This window comes from Manacus vitellinus, unplaced genomic scaffold (assembly GCF_001715985.3).
Source record: "Manacus vitellinus isolate BGI_N305 unplaced genomic scaffold, ASM171598v3 scaffold_46_pilon, whole genome shotgun sequence".
In the NCBI taxonomy this organism is placed as follows: domain Eukaryota; kingdom Metazoa; phylum Chordata; class Aves; order Passeriformes; family Pipridae; genus Manacus; species Manacus vitellinus.
In genome coordinates, this window is record NW_021940578.1 from 4860567 (window position 1) to 4877880 (window position 17314).

Sequence of the window (17314 nt, forward strand, 5' to 3'; positions counted from 1 at the left end):
AAACTTTCAGAATTTCCATGTGCTTCTTTATTGGTTTTTGCTTCCTTGGTTTTGTGGTATGTTGTCATCTCAGTGCCCACTGCCTGCCCAGGAAATTGGGACTGCAGGGAGCAGTGCATATCAGCTGTGTTCTTAATCCAGAGGCAAAATCCCACTCTTCAAAGGAATCAGGGGGAATAAAACCTGTCTGACATCATGGAGATGGACTCCTAGTGGGAATGATCTCAGATTCCAGTAATAGAGCATGGCAAGATTTGGGTTGAAAGATGGTAATATAATATATAATGTAATATATTCTGACTTGGGGAAGCCATGAGACAGTTTCATACAAAGAAGCAAACAGAAGCACCAGCTCCAGTTAACAGGAAAACAGTCCTTTTGGCCCATAAAACATTGTAGGATTTACACATTTGACTGTCACAGAGAGGCTGCAGCAACTTGGGGGTTGGAACTTTTTTCCCAGAGGGTCCAAGGTGCCCCAGAGGTGTTGAGTGATGATGTGAGTTCAGCCTGAAAGGCTTTGCCCACACGTGGACCAGTGGGTTTAAACTGGGGCTTGGAAAGATAACCAGGAACTTCTCTGTTAAATGCTGGAGCTCCAGTGGCTCCTCAGGTGAGAAGGGCCAGGAAAGGTGCATTGCAAAGTGAAAGCACTTCACCATGTCAGCACCTCACCTTTTCAGAGCAGTGAGATGTCATCCCTCTGATCCCTGGGGGAATTTCCAGCTGGACTGAAGGGGAGTTCCCTCAGCTTTGGAATGCTTGTCTGGTTTAGCTACTGAGGAGTGGGAATGTGGGGGGGTTATTTTATTGCCCCTCCCCAGTATTTTAGTGAGAGAAAACCCAGGAGCCTGAGCTCCAAGTCAGCATTTTCCATCCTCTCTTCAGTTCTGTGTGAGCCTGGGGCAGCCAGGGCAGGGCTGCAGTGATGCAGAGCATTGATTCCAAGAGACAGTTCACTGGGAATGGTTTGTTTTTAACACCAACTTGAGTTATTGCTGTGAATCAGTCGACTAACAGAACAAAAAACCCAACAGTTACAACTGGAGAAGTGTTTTCTTAACTATAGTTTGATTCCATTTGTAAAATAAATCAGGCAATAAAAAAAATATTTTTAAAGTATAAAAACTTCCTTAATAATCCCAAGTTTCATTTCAGTTCTCAGAAAAACGAATGAGCATCTGTACACCTTACTGAGGTGCAGGGGGATTGAGTTCCCTGCTGAATAGCAGAATTAAATTTTTTAATACTTTGTTTAAATTATGAAAGTAGGAAATTATGAAAGTAGAAAATTATGAAAGTAGGAAATTATGAAAGTAAAAAAGGGCTGCTGCACTTGTGGTCGGAGTGTCCCTTTCTTGTGCCCATACACAGATTGGTCTCTTGTTAATTAAAGCTGACATGCAAACCACAACAACCAGCACCAAAATCCCTTGATGTTTTTTGGATTGGCTTGAATATCTGATTGTACTTGATCTAATTCTCAGCCCCTGTACAGAATCCATAAGGCACAGGAGCTGCTGTGGCTGAAGGTTTCCATTCTCTGGCAGCCATTACACGCTGCCAGCACAAAAAACCCCTGATTTTCCTTAACAGTCCTTTCCCAAGCTCAAAAATGGATTTTCCTCCCAGCCACTGTCATTCAATTATCACCTCAGGAAATGCAGAGATATAACTGATGATCCCTTTAGAACATCCTGCAGTATTTCCACTCCTCCCATCCTTCATCTCCCGCTCTCTCCAGTCATTAGAGGTAACGTTGCCGATGTATATTTTATAGGGTGACCCTGACGGCTGTCGCTTTGAGGATGTGCTCAGATAATAAGATTGTGCTTGTAATGAAGGGCAGATAAATAGAAAAATGTTTACAGGATGGAGTGTGGTGGCTGGAACTGCTTTATGGCTTCACGGCTCGCTTCTTTCCAGCACACCCCTGCATGAACCGCTGATGCCTCTGCTTTAAACAGTGAAAATGTGATGTATTTTAGGCTTTGAAAAAGGTAGCATTGGGATGTAGCAGTGAAATGGGTTTTTGTTCCACACCTGAACTCCGGCAATGCACAACCAAGAAACTTAATTATTGAGCTGCTGCAAAAAGAAAGTGCAGTTAAAGGGGATAATGTGTCTGTGTTGGCACCTTCATTGAGAAAATCCTGTTCTATCTATTGTGCTGCTAAATTCTTATTGTGACAGGAAAAGTGTACATGGAGTGGGAAAGACATGATCCAGTGCAGACAGTGCCCTGCCCTGAAAGCTTTCCTGAATAGCCTGCATTTCATTTATCTGGGTATTTATCTCACTCTGTCCTGGTGTGTGAGCTCCAGTATTGAGAACTTCTGGTTAACAAGAGGCTGGCAGGGAAAGCAGCTGCAGGTAACAGCTGTGAACCCCAGCACTTTGATGTGGGCTGTAAAATGGAACAGAAGAACTGCTGGCTCAAGAAAACAGCAGCTTCTGCCATCTCTGCAAAGGCATCTCAGCTCTGTTCTTCAGAACCACGTCGTGCTCCGTTCACCTGGTGAATGTGGTCAGGGGTGAAAACATCACACCAGGGCTGGAGAATTGGGCTCTGCAGGAATGGAAGGCCCCCCCTGTGCTGCTGGTTGGGGGGCTGTGCCTGGGCAGAGTTTGGACAGAGGGCTGTGGAAGACGAGAGGTGGAGGGTAAATTTAAATTATTGGAGTTCAGAGTGGTCGAGAGAAATCAAGATTTTTAACCTGCGAAATTTGGGTGATGTAAGTTGGAGAGGGGGAAGCTGAGCAGAAAATAAACCCTCCACAAATACATGTAAGGCTCTGGGGTTCTTAACTCACACTATTTTGATAACCTCGGGATTGATCAAGCCCCAGAGATCCCCCTGGGAGGTACCTGGTGACCCTGGCAGGGGTTACCCAGTCCTGGAGAACCACCACTGACACTATTAAAGAGTGGCTCTAATAATTAATAATGGATGCAGCCAACAGTCTGTGAGTTCCTGTGGGCATTGGGAGCTCTGTTGATTAACAAAGAGGAGTCTCTGGAGGAAGAAGCCGTAATTACAAAAGCTTTCTTTTCATTCTGGCACGAGGTGCAGCTGCAGAGAGGGTCGGCAGCTTTTAACTCTGGCTGAGGCTTAAAACAATGCCCCAGTGTGCTGTGCATTTGTTTTGCAGAACTGTTAAAGCTGGTGCTTAAATCCCTAAAACTGGGAGGGGAAAAAGAATTGTTTGCATAGAGCAGATAGCGAGGGTAAGTTCCATAAAATGTTAATTATCTTATTTCCTACCGGTCTATGCAGCCTTAATTACAAACACTGGAGAAGAGGAACAAATGGGCTACATGAAAATGGTAAGAGAGATGTGGCACAGAGACATGTTACTGGGGTTTTTTTTCCAGGCTTGGACAATGGCATTTGGGTTTCTCTGTGGTTTGCTAAAACCATACAGTGGTAGGAGTGAAGCAGGGATATCCAGCTGTAAGAAAAAGCAGCTTGTATTGAGGGCTAAAGGAAGAGTGAACTGTTAACACTCAGCCAGTACTGTGCTTAATAAGGATGGATAAGCCTGTCCAATAGGCCCGTGTTGGAATTCTGAAGGAATTTCAGAGCCTGTCACTGCTGGAGCTGCTCACAGAGGTTAATCAGCACAATTGTTACTTCCCACACAGGATTGATCTTGGCCAGTTTATAAATCTTCTGTCTCATTGTTTCTCCACGCTATAAAACTTCAAAAGGATGTGCTGAGACTTCATTTGTAAAACTTGATTGACTTTGTCATCAAATGGAAGATGCTGTGCAGTGGTTGAGTGTTGCTGGGGTACTGCAGATAATGCTTGTTTGGCAGGAGAGATTATTTACATCCAGCTTCTGTAGTTCTTTTCCTTTTTTCTCCTGGCTTTGCAATGACTCTTTGCTACTAATGATTGCATTACCGTGTGTCTCACCTCTTCCAGTTCCCATGCATAATTTTTATTGAATAGTTGGGTTTAATTTGCACTCACCCATTATGTTGCAGAATTCGGAGTAGTAGTTAAGAAGGGCAAATATATTTTCTTGGGGGAATTACAGACGTGATCTCTGTGTTTAGATAACATGCACAATGAAATTAATTTAGTCTCTTCACTGCTTGAGGAACTTAGGAGTGAAATCTTCAGGCTCCAAGCTTGTTTTAGCCCTCTCAAAAGTGCCACGGTTCTCTAAGGAGCTGTGGCATCCTAGGCCTGTGTCAGCTCTGCAGGTATCATTTGCAGGAGATCAAAGCTTGATCTTCCTCTGGTCTGCAGAGGACTAAGCAGGGTACCAGTACTCATTTAGCAGAAACAATTAGAAAGCACAAAGCTGTGTCTGATTGCGGGTTTTTTCCACAACCAAATGAACTCCAGAAGATGCAGATGGAGCCTCGGCTGGGTTCCCAGGAAATTCTGTGCCTGTTCCTGTATGGGGAGTAAATTGAGAGCATAAAAACCCAAGGAAGTGAGCCTGGGTTTCTTACACACCTGTCTCCTCTTCTGATTCTCACTTGGCCAGCCTGTTTGCCAGGAGTTTGAAATAAAAATTGAAACCAGGGAGCTTAACCTCACTGTGTGCTGAGCCAGGGAACAGAGTATTAGGGCAGCCAGTCTTCTCCTAAAATTGTAGATAGAGTTCTTAGCAGAGACCATGGAGAGAGGGCTGCACTGCCATCCAAAAGATAACAAATGCCCAGAGGAACTGTGAGGTAAAATGCCTGTACTTCTAAAACATGCCAGAGAACTGAGGCCTGCAGGGTATCCCTTAGAGAGCATCCCACGATTTTTAATGGGGTTTTTTTGTGGTGTTAAGTTAAATATTGCTTGGTTTTTAAAAGCCTCTCTTAAAATCTGGGTAATGTGGTAGATTATGCAGGATTCCTGTGCACCCAAGGTGGACATTAATCAGTGCTACTGAACAAGCTGCTGAGACTTTACTGCTTAATTGGAGCATGTGCAAACCTATTTGTCATGGTTGGCAGAGGCACCCAGACAGGGCTTCATGTTGTGGAGATGCCCAAGTTCAGCCCTTGGAGCTGCACACAGCTGCTCCTCTCTGCCCTGCTGCATTTTGTTTTCAATCCTTTAAACTTGTTCAGACAAGTTCCACATTTTCTCTTGCCTGGGTAGGGGCTCATGAGGAAGAATAGCCATGGAATCCCTAAGGTTGGAAAAGCCCTCTGAGATGGCTGAGTCCAGCTGTTAACCCAGCACAGTCCCCCAGTGCCACATCCACGTGTTCTTGGAGCCCTTGCAGGTTTGGTGATGCCACCACTCCCCTGGGCAGCCTCTTCTCTTGGCAGCTCTGGGGTGTGGGATGTGTGTGATGGAAGGGTCGGGCACCTTCAGCTCTGTCTCCCAGTCCAGCAGTGCGTGGCAGTATTTGGGGTCACTCTGTAAAGTTTGGGGAAGCAGCCTGGAGGTGCCAGATGGATACACTGGTCTGTACTGATTCCATACACTTCCCAGTATCCAAAACTCCACGTTCTTGATCCACCCCGTGGCAAACAGGCACTGGAGCAGATGTTGGAGCAAGACTCTGTCAAAGCCAGGGATCCAGTGAAGGAGGGAAGGGCTGGAGACTGTTTTTACTGCAGGACTTTAAGGAGCATTAGCTAAATTGAGTTGACTTAATAAAATCTTGATGCATTCCAGAAAGATTGTGAATTCATTAAGGCCACAGCTGGACAATCTGTTCCCCTCTGCTCTGCCGTGGCTGGTTTATAGCCATTGAGGAGCTCTGTCATTTACCTTTTCTGTTTAATTACTGTAAAGCTATTCCCCACCCCCATGATTTTTTTTTTTCTCCCCCCTGGCAGAGCTGGGCTCTGGGGAAATTAAACAGCAATTATTATGTTTGCTCACTCTGTTATACCATAACAGATACTTGAAGGTAAGTTGATGTGTGTGATTGGCTTCCACAGGAGCAGCGCTGCTGCAGGGCTGTCAGAACCTCTCCAATCCAGAAAGGCACACACAGCCTTAATCCTTTGTTTACCCAAGGCAAGACTAAACACAAACACGGGGCACAGCTCACGGTGTGTATTTTACATTTGAAAACTGCCGATAAGAAGTGGGAAGCCAGGACTTGCAGGTTTGCTGGCGCCCCTGGGAGTGTAAAGGTTGGTTGGGGAGGCTGCCCCGGTGCTGTGGGATGTGGTTTGGGGAGCTGGGTTGAGCTGCACAAACACCTGGGTGAAAACAGTGGGAGAGGTCAGAGAAAGGTGCCACATGCCAAGGAATCCATCCCCTACTCGTGCAGGAGTGCTGGGTTAGGGGGGATGAGGGCTGGGGGACACTCAAAGTCTTGTGTCAGCTCTAAATCGCTGAGAAAGTCTCACTGCTGTGTCCTCCTGCAAGAGGGATCTGAACCACGTCTTTCTCTTCAAAAATGATCCCTAGAACGGAGCTAAAAGGAGAATAAAGTGTGACTTTTCTATATGCACCAACGACGTGGGGTGAAATGGCCTTGGCAGGAGATTTTTGTCGTGAGCTCCCGATGTATTTCAGAATTGATGGAAGCTGAACCGTGGTTTTAGTGAAGAACACACCCCCTCTGTGTCGTGAAACTTCAGTGGTGGGAAAGTAGGTGTTCTTGAGGAAACGTGGCATTAGAAGCCTGGATAATGCCTCTCATTTTATATGTTTCCTAAATTGCTTGGGACAGTTAATCAGACGTCTACATGGAAAAATGCAGTTGTGTTTGCAGGAAAAAAAAGGGGGTGGTGCATCAGGTGGAGGTGAGGCTGTTACTGTGAACAGGAAAAGAGATGAATCTTCTGCCCACACAGATGGAAAAGAAAAAGCTGGGCCATGATGGAGCTGATCTGGGAGGGCACTAATAGCATCTTTCTTGGATGTGGCACAGTACAGGAATTAGAGCTGCTTGTTTGAGGGGTCGTGTTGGAGTAAATGTGTGGGTCATTTTATTGGGATTTTCCTTCTAACATACTAGATTTATAGGTAAGAAAAGGTGCAAGTGGACAATTACAGGTCAGCAACACAGCTTTCTCTTCCATCATCAGCCAGGTAGTGGTTGCCTCGGTGGTCTCACCCTTCCTTAATTTATCTCATTAGGACGTGTCACTCCAGAATTGAACGAATCTGATGCTGCAGTGAAGGATGGCTCAGTCTGCTTTAACCTGTGTGATTTTAGTGTGCATGGTTTAGCAGTCCCCAGTTCCTGGCACAGAACACTTCAGAGGAGACACACAGCATGTTTGAGGCTCTTTGGTTAGGGCTGTTCCCCGGGATTTTTCTGCTACCCAGAAAATCCGAGGGGGAGCAGCTGCCCCCAGCCCTCCCCCAGCCAGCAGAGCGTCTCTGCTGGCAATTACAGCTCCGAGCTGTGGGATGTGTTGACTGCGAGACCTTGTGGTGAGGTGAGGTGAGATCACCAGGAACAAAATGATCATTACAGGCCATTCATGTCAGCGCGTTCATGCTTTTCTGTTTGCTTGCAAGCAAAACCAGCAGCTAATTTGCAAGGCAGCCTTTTGTCCCGGGGCCTTTGATCAATGCTGGCCTGTGTTAATGTTTCAGGAGGCTATTGATTTCTGCAGCGGCTTTTGTTCCCGAATTTATGTGCCGTGGCTTTCAGCAGCACACACTCTGCATGTTTGATTAAAGTTCATTTGACTTCTTTGCTGGAAGCTGGTTTTTTACTCCCTGTTTGGAGAACCAAAGCTTCCCTGGCTTACTCCTTTGTGCTCGAGCTTGTGCCACCCATGCAGCCAGCAGCGAGCTGGGTCTAATCCTGCCAGGCTCACTCCACTCCAGCGTTTAATCCCTTAGGTAGACAATGCCCGTTAGGTAGCCAGGTGGCTAATAAGATCTGGCATGGAATTTGTTCCCTGTGGTACCTGTGTGACCCGTGTGTGACGTTGCCATTCTCTCTGTGCTTCCTCTCTCTTACTTCAGAGTCATTTACTGAGTGTTGTAGCTGTGCAGTCCAACGCTGAATTTGAAGTACAGAACATTCTTTGGTCGTTTGATCTCTCCAGATTTCATAGTTGGGTTAACTGGTTGTTGAATAAATAGACTTTTACTTCGTCTTTATCTGCCTGTGGTTGTGGCTGCGCTTTCAGGAGGGTCTGGGGGTGGGGGGGGAATCCTTGTGATCATGAAGTCAGCGTTTTTAATAAATACACACCATTTCTTTTTTAAAGTTTGGTTTATGATATGAGTTGTTAAACTTCCCTTGGGACCTGATGGCTTTGCAGTGTGTAAATTGAGCTCAAATAGGTTCCCATTCCCTATTTTATGATGGGAGGAGAACAGATTGGTTTGCACTCTGCTGTTGCCAGGTGTCAGAGGACACATTAATTCACTGACATAAAGATGTGGGATTTACTGACTTGCTCCTTGGTGCTGACACCTCAGATTTGATATAAATGAATTTATAGGTTAAAAGTGGCTGGTTTCATTTGCAAGAGCATTGCATAAGCTTTTGTGCAGAGCTGTGCCTGCCTCTGGCACGGGGCATATCCCTGTTGGACAAACAGTTGGGCTGGATGGACTTTGAGCCCACTGAGTGCACTCAGTGAAATGGTATTTCTAAAGCAAACACGAGGAACAGGCAGTGGCAGAGCAGGGTGCTGGGGTCAGAACTCCTTGTTCTGTCCCAGTTTGACATAGTTGGGTACTCATTGCCAACCAGTTTTAAATTCTCTTTGAGAAACACTTATTTTTTTAAATATTTTTTTTTAGTAGAGTGTTTGTGCTTCAGAATCGACAGTTGTAGGTAATGTTTTGCCCACTTTCTCCTCTTCCTCACCAGTTACCACTCTGAATACTTGTTACTTTAATATATAATACATTAATATTGTTTAGGTTCCTGGTGAGGATCAGCAGCATCATCCCAGTCTGCAGCAGCTCAGATTAAAAATTATCTATTTCTGCCTGGTGCCAGAAATCACAGTTGTTCTTCTTTCTGGGGTTTCCATTTTTAAAGTAGGCATTGATAAAACTCTTAAGCACATTAAATATCAGCAGTTAATGTTTAGAACAACATCCTCCTTTTGTCTTTAGGGTGTTTCAGGGGGCCAGGTATTAGTGGTGGCTGTTAATTGCTTGTTTGGGAAGGTTTGGATTCAGGTCTGAGTTAACTCCCTGCTCTGCCCTGAGCAGGGGCTGCAGGATTTCCCCACGAGGGAGCAGGCTGAGGTTATTTGATCACATAAAAACACGGTTCAAAGGAACCCTTTTTGTGGGCAATTCAGGTATGTTTGTTCTGATGTTGATTTTTTTCAAGAGGCTGGTTAGAACTTCTCCGTTCTTCTCTTGCAACTTGAAAGCAACAACACCTTTTACCTCAGAGGCAGACAAGTCGCCAGGAAATGATGGGGATTCAAAGTAAGAGAAAAGAGATTAAAACCACATGCTGTTCTTTGGTTCAGCATTACATCCTCCAGTTTGAATGGCAGCTGCTCCACTTTTTGAATGTAAGCCAGATTCATTATGCTGTGAAATTATCACTCATTTCTCTAGGTGTGCTCTTTTAACTGCTTAATTAATTTAGATGTGGGCATATATATTCAAATTAAAACACCATTTACTGTAGTAGGGTTGTGTTACGGTTATAGACTTGTTGTTGAACACGTTTTCCTTCTGACTTTCAGCTTCTTAAACAGGAATATTGGACAAATAGCTGTATGTAGAGTGTGGGTTGACAAAATGGCAGTGTCTGTTTGGATTGAGCCTTACTCTTTCTGGGAACGGCAGAGGATTTGTAGATTTGTAGCAGTGTCGTGATGTCTGTTCTCAGAACTCAGTGGGAGGTTGTGCCTCTCCTGAGCAGAGCAGAGGTGTCAGGGGATGCTGACAGTGAGACAAGGGCACCCTCTTCTGAATCCCAGGACCAGCAGTGCCTGCAGCATCCAGGTGGAGCCTGGATATGTGCTTCCCAAACTCTTTCCTTTTCTAGACAAGGAGTGAAAAACCATCCATTTACTTCTTTTCCTCGCTTGCAAAAGCAGACAAATAATAACGAGGGTTTTTTATTTTCTGTCTTACTGAATAATTCTTTCATCTGGCTGAAGTACCTCGTGATTGTTCCTACAAAAATACGTGTGTGCACGCAGAGAGGCACGAGGGAGGGAGAAAGCTGACGAGTCAGATTTGCATGTCCCTCTAACATACTCCTTCTGTGTTTGCAGGGAGAACTAATCACCTTCTATTACTATTGGAAGAAAACCCCTGAAGCAGCAAGTTCTCGAGCCCACCGTAGGCACCGGAGGCAGGCTGTGTTTCGGAGAATTAAAACTCGAACCGCTTCCACTCCAGTCAACACTCCCTCCAGGCCCCCCTCCAGTGAATTCTGTAAGTGGGAGCTAAAAGCAATGCATTTATCTTTGTCTAAATGCAGGCAGCAACAGCCATGTAATGGTGCTGTACCTTCAAGGGAGCAAGGAAATGGAGTTCAGGCAGTTGCCCTCTCCGGTTCCTGCGCCATTATGCTGGAATGTGGAAGGCGGCTTTGATCACCCAGTGCTTTGTGCAGTTCTTCAACATGAAAGCATCCTGGAAGGATGGAAATATTGCCCTGGTGTTGAATTTCCCTGCTCTTTTCTTGGTGTTGTGCTGGATTTTTAATCCAGGCTTATTACAGTGTCGGGAATTGGGAAGCACAGAAAGAAGGAAGTCCCTTCCATCCTGCCTGGGTGACCCACACCTTGTGCAGGACCTCAGAGTGGGTGCTGTGTCCAGCACTGTCTCAGGGTATCCTGGGAGAACACTGGCCTTGACTGGAGCAGAAGTGTCCAAACAAAGAGTAGTTCCCCAAACCAGCTGCATGTGCTGCACTGCACAGGGTTATGATCAACAACATCCATTTGGAGATAGAAACTTTCATCCTTATATAAAAGGCTTTGTATTAATTACCCTGTGAGGTTTAGAGTCTTTCTGTGGACTAAACCCAGCACGTTTCACGTGCCTTGTAAGGAAGGGGGACTGTGTGTGGAAGGCAGAATGTGGGGGAGGTGGAGGATGTGGTGATCAGGCAGGACAGAATTCTGGAGAGGGTGGTAGTGAGGTGGTAGGAAAGGGCTGTTAGTTTTTCCTTGCTGAATCGATAGGATTTATTGCTGGTTTCTGTGTGCACAAGAAGTGAGGATCTGGACTCTACAGCTCAATCCAAGATAGTCAGCACATCACAGAGCTTGTGGTTGGAAGGATCTGTCCATATGGATCCGAGTGCAGGATGAGAATAAAAATCAATTCAGTAAAAGAAAGCAAGTCCTAGCCTGGGGTCAGTTTTGCAGTCAGGGTTAAAACACCTGCAGGAATTACTGTGGGGATTATGGTGGTGCTGGTTATTAGATGGGGCCCTGTGTTAATTGAAGGGTAACGAGTTGCTGACAAATGCTGATGGCAGCTACTGCAGAATCCATAAGCTATAATCCATAAACTATAACCTGCATGTACAAAACACCCTCTTGGAACCTTTAGAAAACCAGTGTTCTTGCATCAAGGACTTCTCTTCTAATTAAGGATTAGAACAAAAGAAGCCAGAGGGCTTTCTGCTTGTGACAAATTACAGACCTGTTATGTTGTGAATTTATAGTGGTGGTGCTTGAAAAACGCAGCGCTCTCAGAAAGAAGGGATTTACTCCTGAGTTGCTTAGAAGATAAGATACAGTTTTTGTGGTGTCTGCAGATTTTTGGTGGTTCAGATGCTGCTTTTTTGCTCACAGCCTTTTAATCTGCTAATTTGCTGTGTACTGCTTGCCACAAAGGAAAGGGGCCCTTTCCATGTCCTCCTCTTCTTTGAAACGTGGTTTTGAAATGTGAGTTTGCCACGGGTTGAAGCTCTCTGAGGCTTGAGTAAGGACTGGAAAGCTGGTGGTGTCCTTTAGTGCCTCTCATCCAAAAGAATCACAGCATGTTTTCCAAACAGGTCCATTATATGTAAGCATTGATTCTTCCACCCACAAACACATCTGCTCCTGGTTAAATACAGCCAGTGTCTAACAGAGCGTGACATTGGTCCTCAGCTGGGCTGGAAGGTGAAGTCTGGAAGCAAAATAAAAAACACAAAAGCCACTACAGTGTCTGCTCATTAAATGTAGCAAAGTAGGTTTTAAGTATAGAATACTAGGTTTTAAATTTGAATGTGTTCTAGAGAGAAACCTTGAAAATTGTGTTTTTGGAACACAGCCTCTCCAGCTCCCCAGGAATGACATCTGAATGACAATTTATCTGGAAATGTACCGTGTACTGAATCAAGTTCTGTGAGTTGTGTCACTTGGCACGTTCCTGGAATCCTCCTTTAACCTGGAGGCTGATGAGGTCTGGCCTTGCCTAGTTTGAAAAATCAGAACTAATGGCCATGCAAGGCAGGGTGGTTGTAGGAAGTCACCAGCTATTTTTATTAATGGTTATTTTAGCCAAGTAAGAGGAAATAGAAAAATCCTGCTGAGTGTTTTATTTTCCATTTTCCTCTTTTTCCCCTTGTTCTTCACTTGTTCAGTGGACCTGAGCTCGGCCAGTGAAGATGACTTTGACAGCGAGGACAGTGAACAGGAGCTGAAGGGCTACGCCTGCCGCCACTGCTTCACCACCAGTATGTCCCAGTTCACTGCTGGTTTTCCCTTCTGCTGCCTGTTTCATGTGGGTTCCTTCAAGCAGGAACAGTCTGTGTGCTTGTACAGCTGTTCAGAAAAAAAAAGTGGGGTTGAATCAGCTAAAATATGCAGCATTCCTCCTTGCAGGGTTAATCAGGCTTTGCCATTGCAAATTAATATTGCAGTGACAAAGGAGAACCCTGGGGTAGACATTTATACAGGAATAAATCTCCATAATCCACAATCTATGTAATCAATTTGTGATGTAATGAATCAATATTGGGCTGTGACTGTCACACACACAACTTCTTTATGCTGCACCAAATCTCTTCTGCATCAGCCCCGTTCCTGTGGGTGCTCTGAAGGTTGGTTGATATTTGGGCATGGAAACGTGAGCCCCAAAATAGGGAAGGAAATGAGAGGTTCACAGCTCGCTGCTCTTGCAGAAACCACAGCTTTGGAGAACAACAGCTGCCTGTTAGCTCCCAGGTAGAGCAGATAAGGCTTCTTTCTTTGCTTTCAAAGCTGTAGTTTCTCAAGCAAACAACTAGTTTGTAAACTGAACGTTGAAGATGTGCACTGGAACGGGACAGAGTTCTCCAGAAACTTCTCCAACTTTGTTACCCCTTAGAAAAGCAGCTACTTTTCTAATTGCAGCTTTTTAAATAATCCAGTGTGCTTGTTCTGTGGGGACCTGGTGCTTTTGTGTTGCTGAGCTGTTGCTCTCCTTGCCCCAAGCCTCCAAGGACTGGCACCACGGCGGGCGGGAGAACATCCTGCTGTGCACGGACTGTCGGATTCACTTCAAGAAGTACGGGGAGCTGCCACCCATCGAGAAGCCAGTTGACCCTCCACCCTTTATGTTCAAGCCTGTCAAAGAGGAAGATGATGGACTCAGTGGAAAGCATAGCATGAGGACACGGCGGAGTCGAGGCTCGGTAGGTTTAACCCTCATCCTCTGGTGGAGAAGGGTCAGACTCCTCAACTGACCCTTTCTCCATCGTGCTGGTTCCACAGAACCACACAAAATAATCTCAGTTGGAAGAGACCCACAAGGATCGTCAGGTCCAACTCTTCAGAAGTGAATGGCCCATACAGGGGTTGAACCCATGACCTTGGCATTTTTAGCACCAGCTGAGCTAATCTCACTTGGACTGGGCCTGCTGCTGCATTTCTGTGTGAGCTTTGCTGAGGTTGAGGCTTTCTTTGGAAAAAGGAGCAGAAATGTCTCTGCAAGCTCAGATCAGTTATTTCCATGTTTGTAATGACTGGCAGTGGACTGGCATTGTAAGGGGGGACTTGACAGTGTGTTAGAGATTCTGTTCTAGTACGTGTCCTCCTTCCAGCTGGATCCTGTCAGAGTTAAGCCCTTGGGAAGAGTTTTAAAAAATTAGATGCTGTTCATGTGGTCTCCTCATATTACTGGAGTTCAGATCTCTTCCCTGCAGAGAGCTCTGTTTTGCCTCTGTGATTGGTGTGCCCTGTCCCTGAGTTGTTACTCAGGGTGGAACGCTGGGAGCCTTCCTGTGAGCAAATCACTTGGGAGAGCTCTGACAGCAGCTCTGGCTAATTTGATCTTTGATTTGGATTTGGCTGATTGAAAGCAGCAGATAGATTTCTTTTCCTTACCCTCCCCTCCCTGTCTTTGTGATCATGATGATATGACCATTGATTCTAAATCTCTTGTGAGGCTCCGCTCTCGGGTAATGTTGGCTCATTGCTTTTATGGTAGCCAGTCATCCAGAAAAACTGCCAAAGTGGGAGGGAAACAGCATGAATTATTGAAATAAACTTGACTGTGGCCCCTTTTTACATACTAGGAGCACACAAACTGGGGGTTTAGAACCTGGGCTTGACTGCTTGGATGCCAACAGATAGACTATTTTTAGTGGAACGTGGGGGTCCTCTCCTGTCTCATTCACTCCTGTGTGTAGGCAGACTTGCAAATGTGCATTGAAACATCTTTCTAACCTTACTTCTGACAGACAGTACTAAATTAAATAATCAGCACTTACTGGTTTTGAGTAGACAAATGAAGGATTTGCCTCCTTTGAAGTCCAGATGGGCTTTCAAGGAGAAGTTGTAACAGCGCTCCTGGTTTTTGGTTCTCGAGCTCTTGGCACGAGCGCTTCGTGCACGCCCCTGCTGTGAGGCAGAGGAAATCCAAGAGGTTGGGCAGATTCTGACTTGGATCCACTTGTCTGTGTTGAACCCCAGATGTCTACACTACGCAGTGGTCGGAAGAAGCAGCCAGCCAGCCCCGATGGTAGAGCCTCCCCCATCACCGAGGACATCAGGTCCAGCGGCCGCAACTCGCCCAGCGCCGCCAGCACCTCCAGCAACGACAGCAAGGCAGACTCGGTGAAAAAATCCACCAAGGTAACCTTTTCCCACGCCTTTTGTGTGTTAGGACAGCACACCTGAGGCCTCTCAGTCAGACACACGAGGCTGCAGGAGGCTGGAGAATCTCCCCGTGACCCAGAAATTCCTGCTTGTGTGGATAAGCAGAGAATGTCCCGGTGCAGCTGAGCTGCTGCTGAGTTCCTGTGCAGACCATTCAGATATCCCCACATAACCTTTCTGCTCTCACGAGAAATTAATCCTCCCATTTCAGATGCAAATGCAGGCATTAAGCTCAGGGAGGTAATACAGCTCAGAAATGCTGTATTTGAGACAAGTAGACAGTTTGGGGTTTTTTTAAGGATTTTTTTTTTTTTAAGCAGTACTTAGTCTTTGTTTACAAAGGAATTTGAATGTGTGGTAATTGAGGCTACTTCTGTTACTGTTTTTCTGGAGGTGTATTTGTTTGATTTTTCAGAGCAAAGCTGACAGTTGATTCTGTTTCAATGAATAAATGTCTTTCCGAGGGAGTTCTAAAGAAACAAAAGCCACATGAAACAGCAAGACTTGCCACTAAGCAAAAAAGTAGCGAGTTAAAAATAAATATTTTTAAAAAAAGAGTCAAAACTGGAGTATGGAGCAGGTTTTCACATTATAAAACTGAAAACCTGGCAGAATTTGAAGTTAGTTAGGTTAGGTAATTATGTGATGTATAAAGCTGTCCCAGGCCACAAAAGAAGGCAGTAGTCTTATAATAGCTATAGCCCTGTATTTGAGGGGATCTAAAAATATTCCTCTCAAAATATCAGGAGTAAAGCAGGACTTTAATGAGGCTTATCTTGTGCCTGTCTCCTGCAGAAATTCTCGTTCCATCCTCTCTTAACAGCTGGTGTTGGGCTCTGTTAGAAGAGTAACCTGGGCCAGTTGATCTGCCATGAGTTCCTGGTGGACTTGGTCCTGCACAGCTCTTTAAAATACCCCTTGCTAAGAGGAATGCTTTATTCACTCCTTTTTCCTGTTAGCTTGATGCCTGTTGGGTTGTTGTTAAATACTGACTATCTCAGCTTCTGAGTTCTCCTGCTCCATAGGAACCCTTCTCCTGTATTTGTGTTAAATATGGTATCACAGGCATACACTCAATTTACTTTTGCATTTACACCACTGGTAACTGCTGTGTTCTGCTTCCCTTGTGGCAGAAGATAAAAGAAGAGGTGTCTTCTCCTCTCAAGAACTCCAAGAGGCAGCGGGAAAAGGCAGCGTCAGACACAGAGGAACCCGACAGGTCCAATGCCAAAAAATCCAAAACTCAAGTGAGTCCCACAGAGGAATATTTCCTCTTAGGAGAATGGTTTGAGAGGGTGGGGGGTGGTTGCAAACCTGGTAACAAACCAAAAACATGAAATCAATTTAAGCCACAGCAAATTGTAACTTAATCTGGGGCTGGAAAGGAACCAATATTGTAATGTGTTCCTTCTGTTGAAAAGAGTGGAATGATACAGGGTAAGTCCAGAAGTTGTTTTTTGCTTTAATATCAACATCAACCATATAGGAGTACACTTGGACTATTTTCCACCCCTTCCACCCCTATTTTTTTTACTTTAAATTTATTTTTTCCTGTTCTGTGGAAAGTTAGAAGACTACCACTGGAGTTCTCTTAATTCACTGGTATCAAAGCTCAGATGAAATACTTTCAGGATGTCTCTGTGTATCTGCCCAGGTGTTCACTCTGTGCATAGGATTTGGAAATTTTGAACTTGAGCTTTCCATATTTCCACAGAGAATCCCAGAATGGCTGAGGTTGGAAGGGATCTGGAGGCCATCTAGGCCACCTTCTCTGTTCCAGCAGGGCCACCTAGAGCTGACTGCCCAGGATATGTGTCCAGGTGGCTTTTGAATGTCTCCAAAGATGGAGAATTCACAGCCTCACAGGACAAATCTTTTCCATTGCTGGTCACCCTCAAAGTGTTTCACTGTGTTCAGGGAGAACCTGCTGCATTTCAGGGCACTCCTGAAAGGAGCCTGACTCTGTTGTCTTGGCACCCTCCCCTTGGATATTCGCGTTGCCTGTGCTGGGAGGTTCAAAGGGTCCCTGCACTGGTGTGACAGGTCCCATCCTGTGGCACACTGGGGGTGCCCTCGGTGCAGTGGTGACTGTTCCCCTCTCCCTGCAGGAGATCAGCAGGCCCAACTCCCCCTCAGAGGGTGAGGGCGAGGGCGAGAGCTCCGACAGCCGCAGCGTCAACGACGAGGGGAGCAGCGACCCCAAGGACATCGACCAGGACAACCGGAGCACCTCGCCCAGCATCCCCAGCCCTCAGGACAATGAGAGCGACTCGGATTCCTCTGCCCAGCAGCAAGTGCTGCAGGCACAGCCCCAGGTGCTGCAGGCACAGAGCAGCTCTGGCCAGGCTCCTCCAGCCACACCT

At 45.7% G+C, this 17314-nt stretch overlaps 1 protein-coding gene across 1 annotated transcript in view; it reads left to right on the forward strand.

Moving 5' to 3' along the window:
• Positions 1 to 17314, forward strand: part of RERE (arginine-glutamic acid dipeptide repeats) — a 166793-nt gene that overhangs the window by 140272 nt on the left and 9207 nt on the right. The window contains exons 12-17 of the mRNA XM_029962400.1: positions 10143 to 10305; positions 12455 to 12547; positions 13287 to 13486; positions 14766 to 14927; positions 16085 to 16198; positions 17060 to 17312. Coding sequence (XP_029818260.1) covers positions 10143 to 10305; positions 12455 to 12547; positions 13287 to 13486; positions 14766 to 14927; positions 16085 to 16198; positions 17060 to 17312 — 985 coding nt within the window. The remainder of the gene's footprint in view (positions 1 to 10142; positions 10306 to 12454; positions 12548 to 13286; positions 13487 to 14765; positions 14928 to 16084; positions 16199 to 17059; positions 17313 to 17314) is intronic.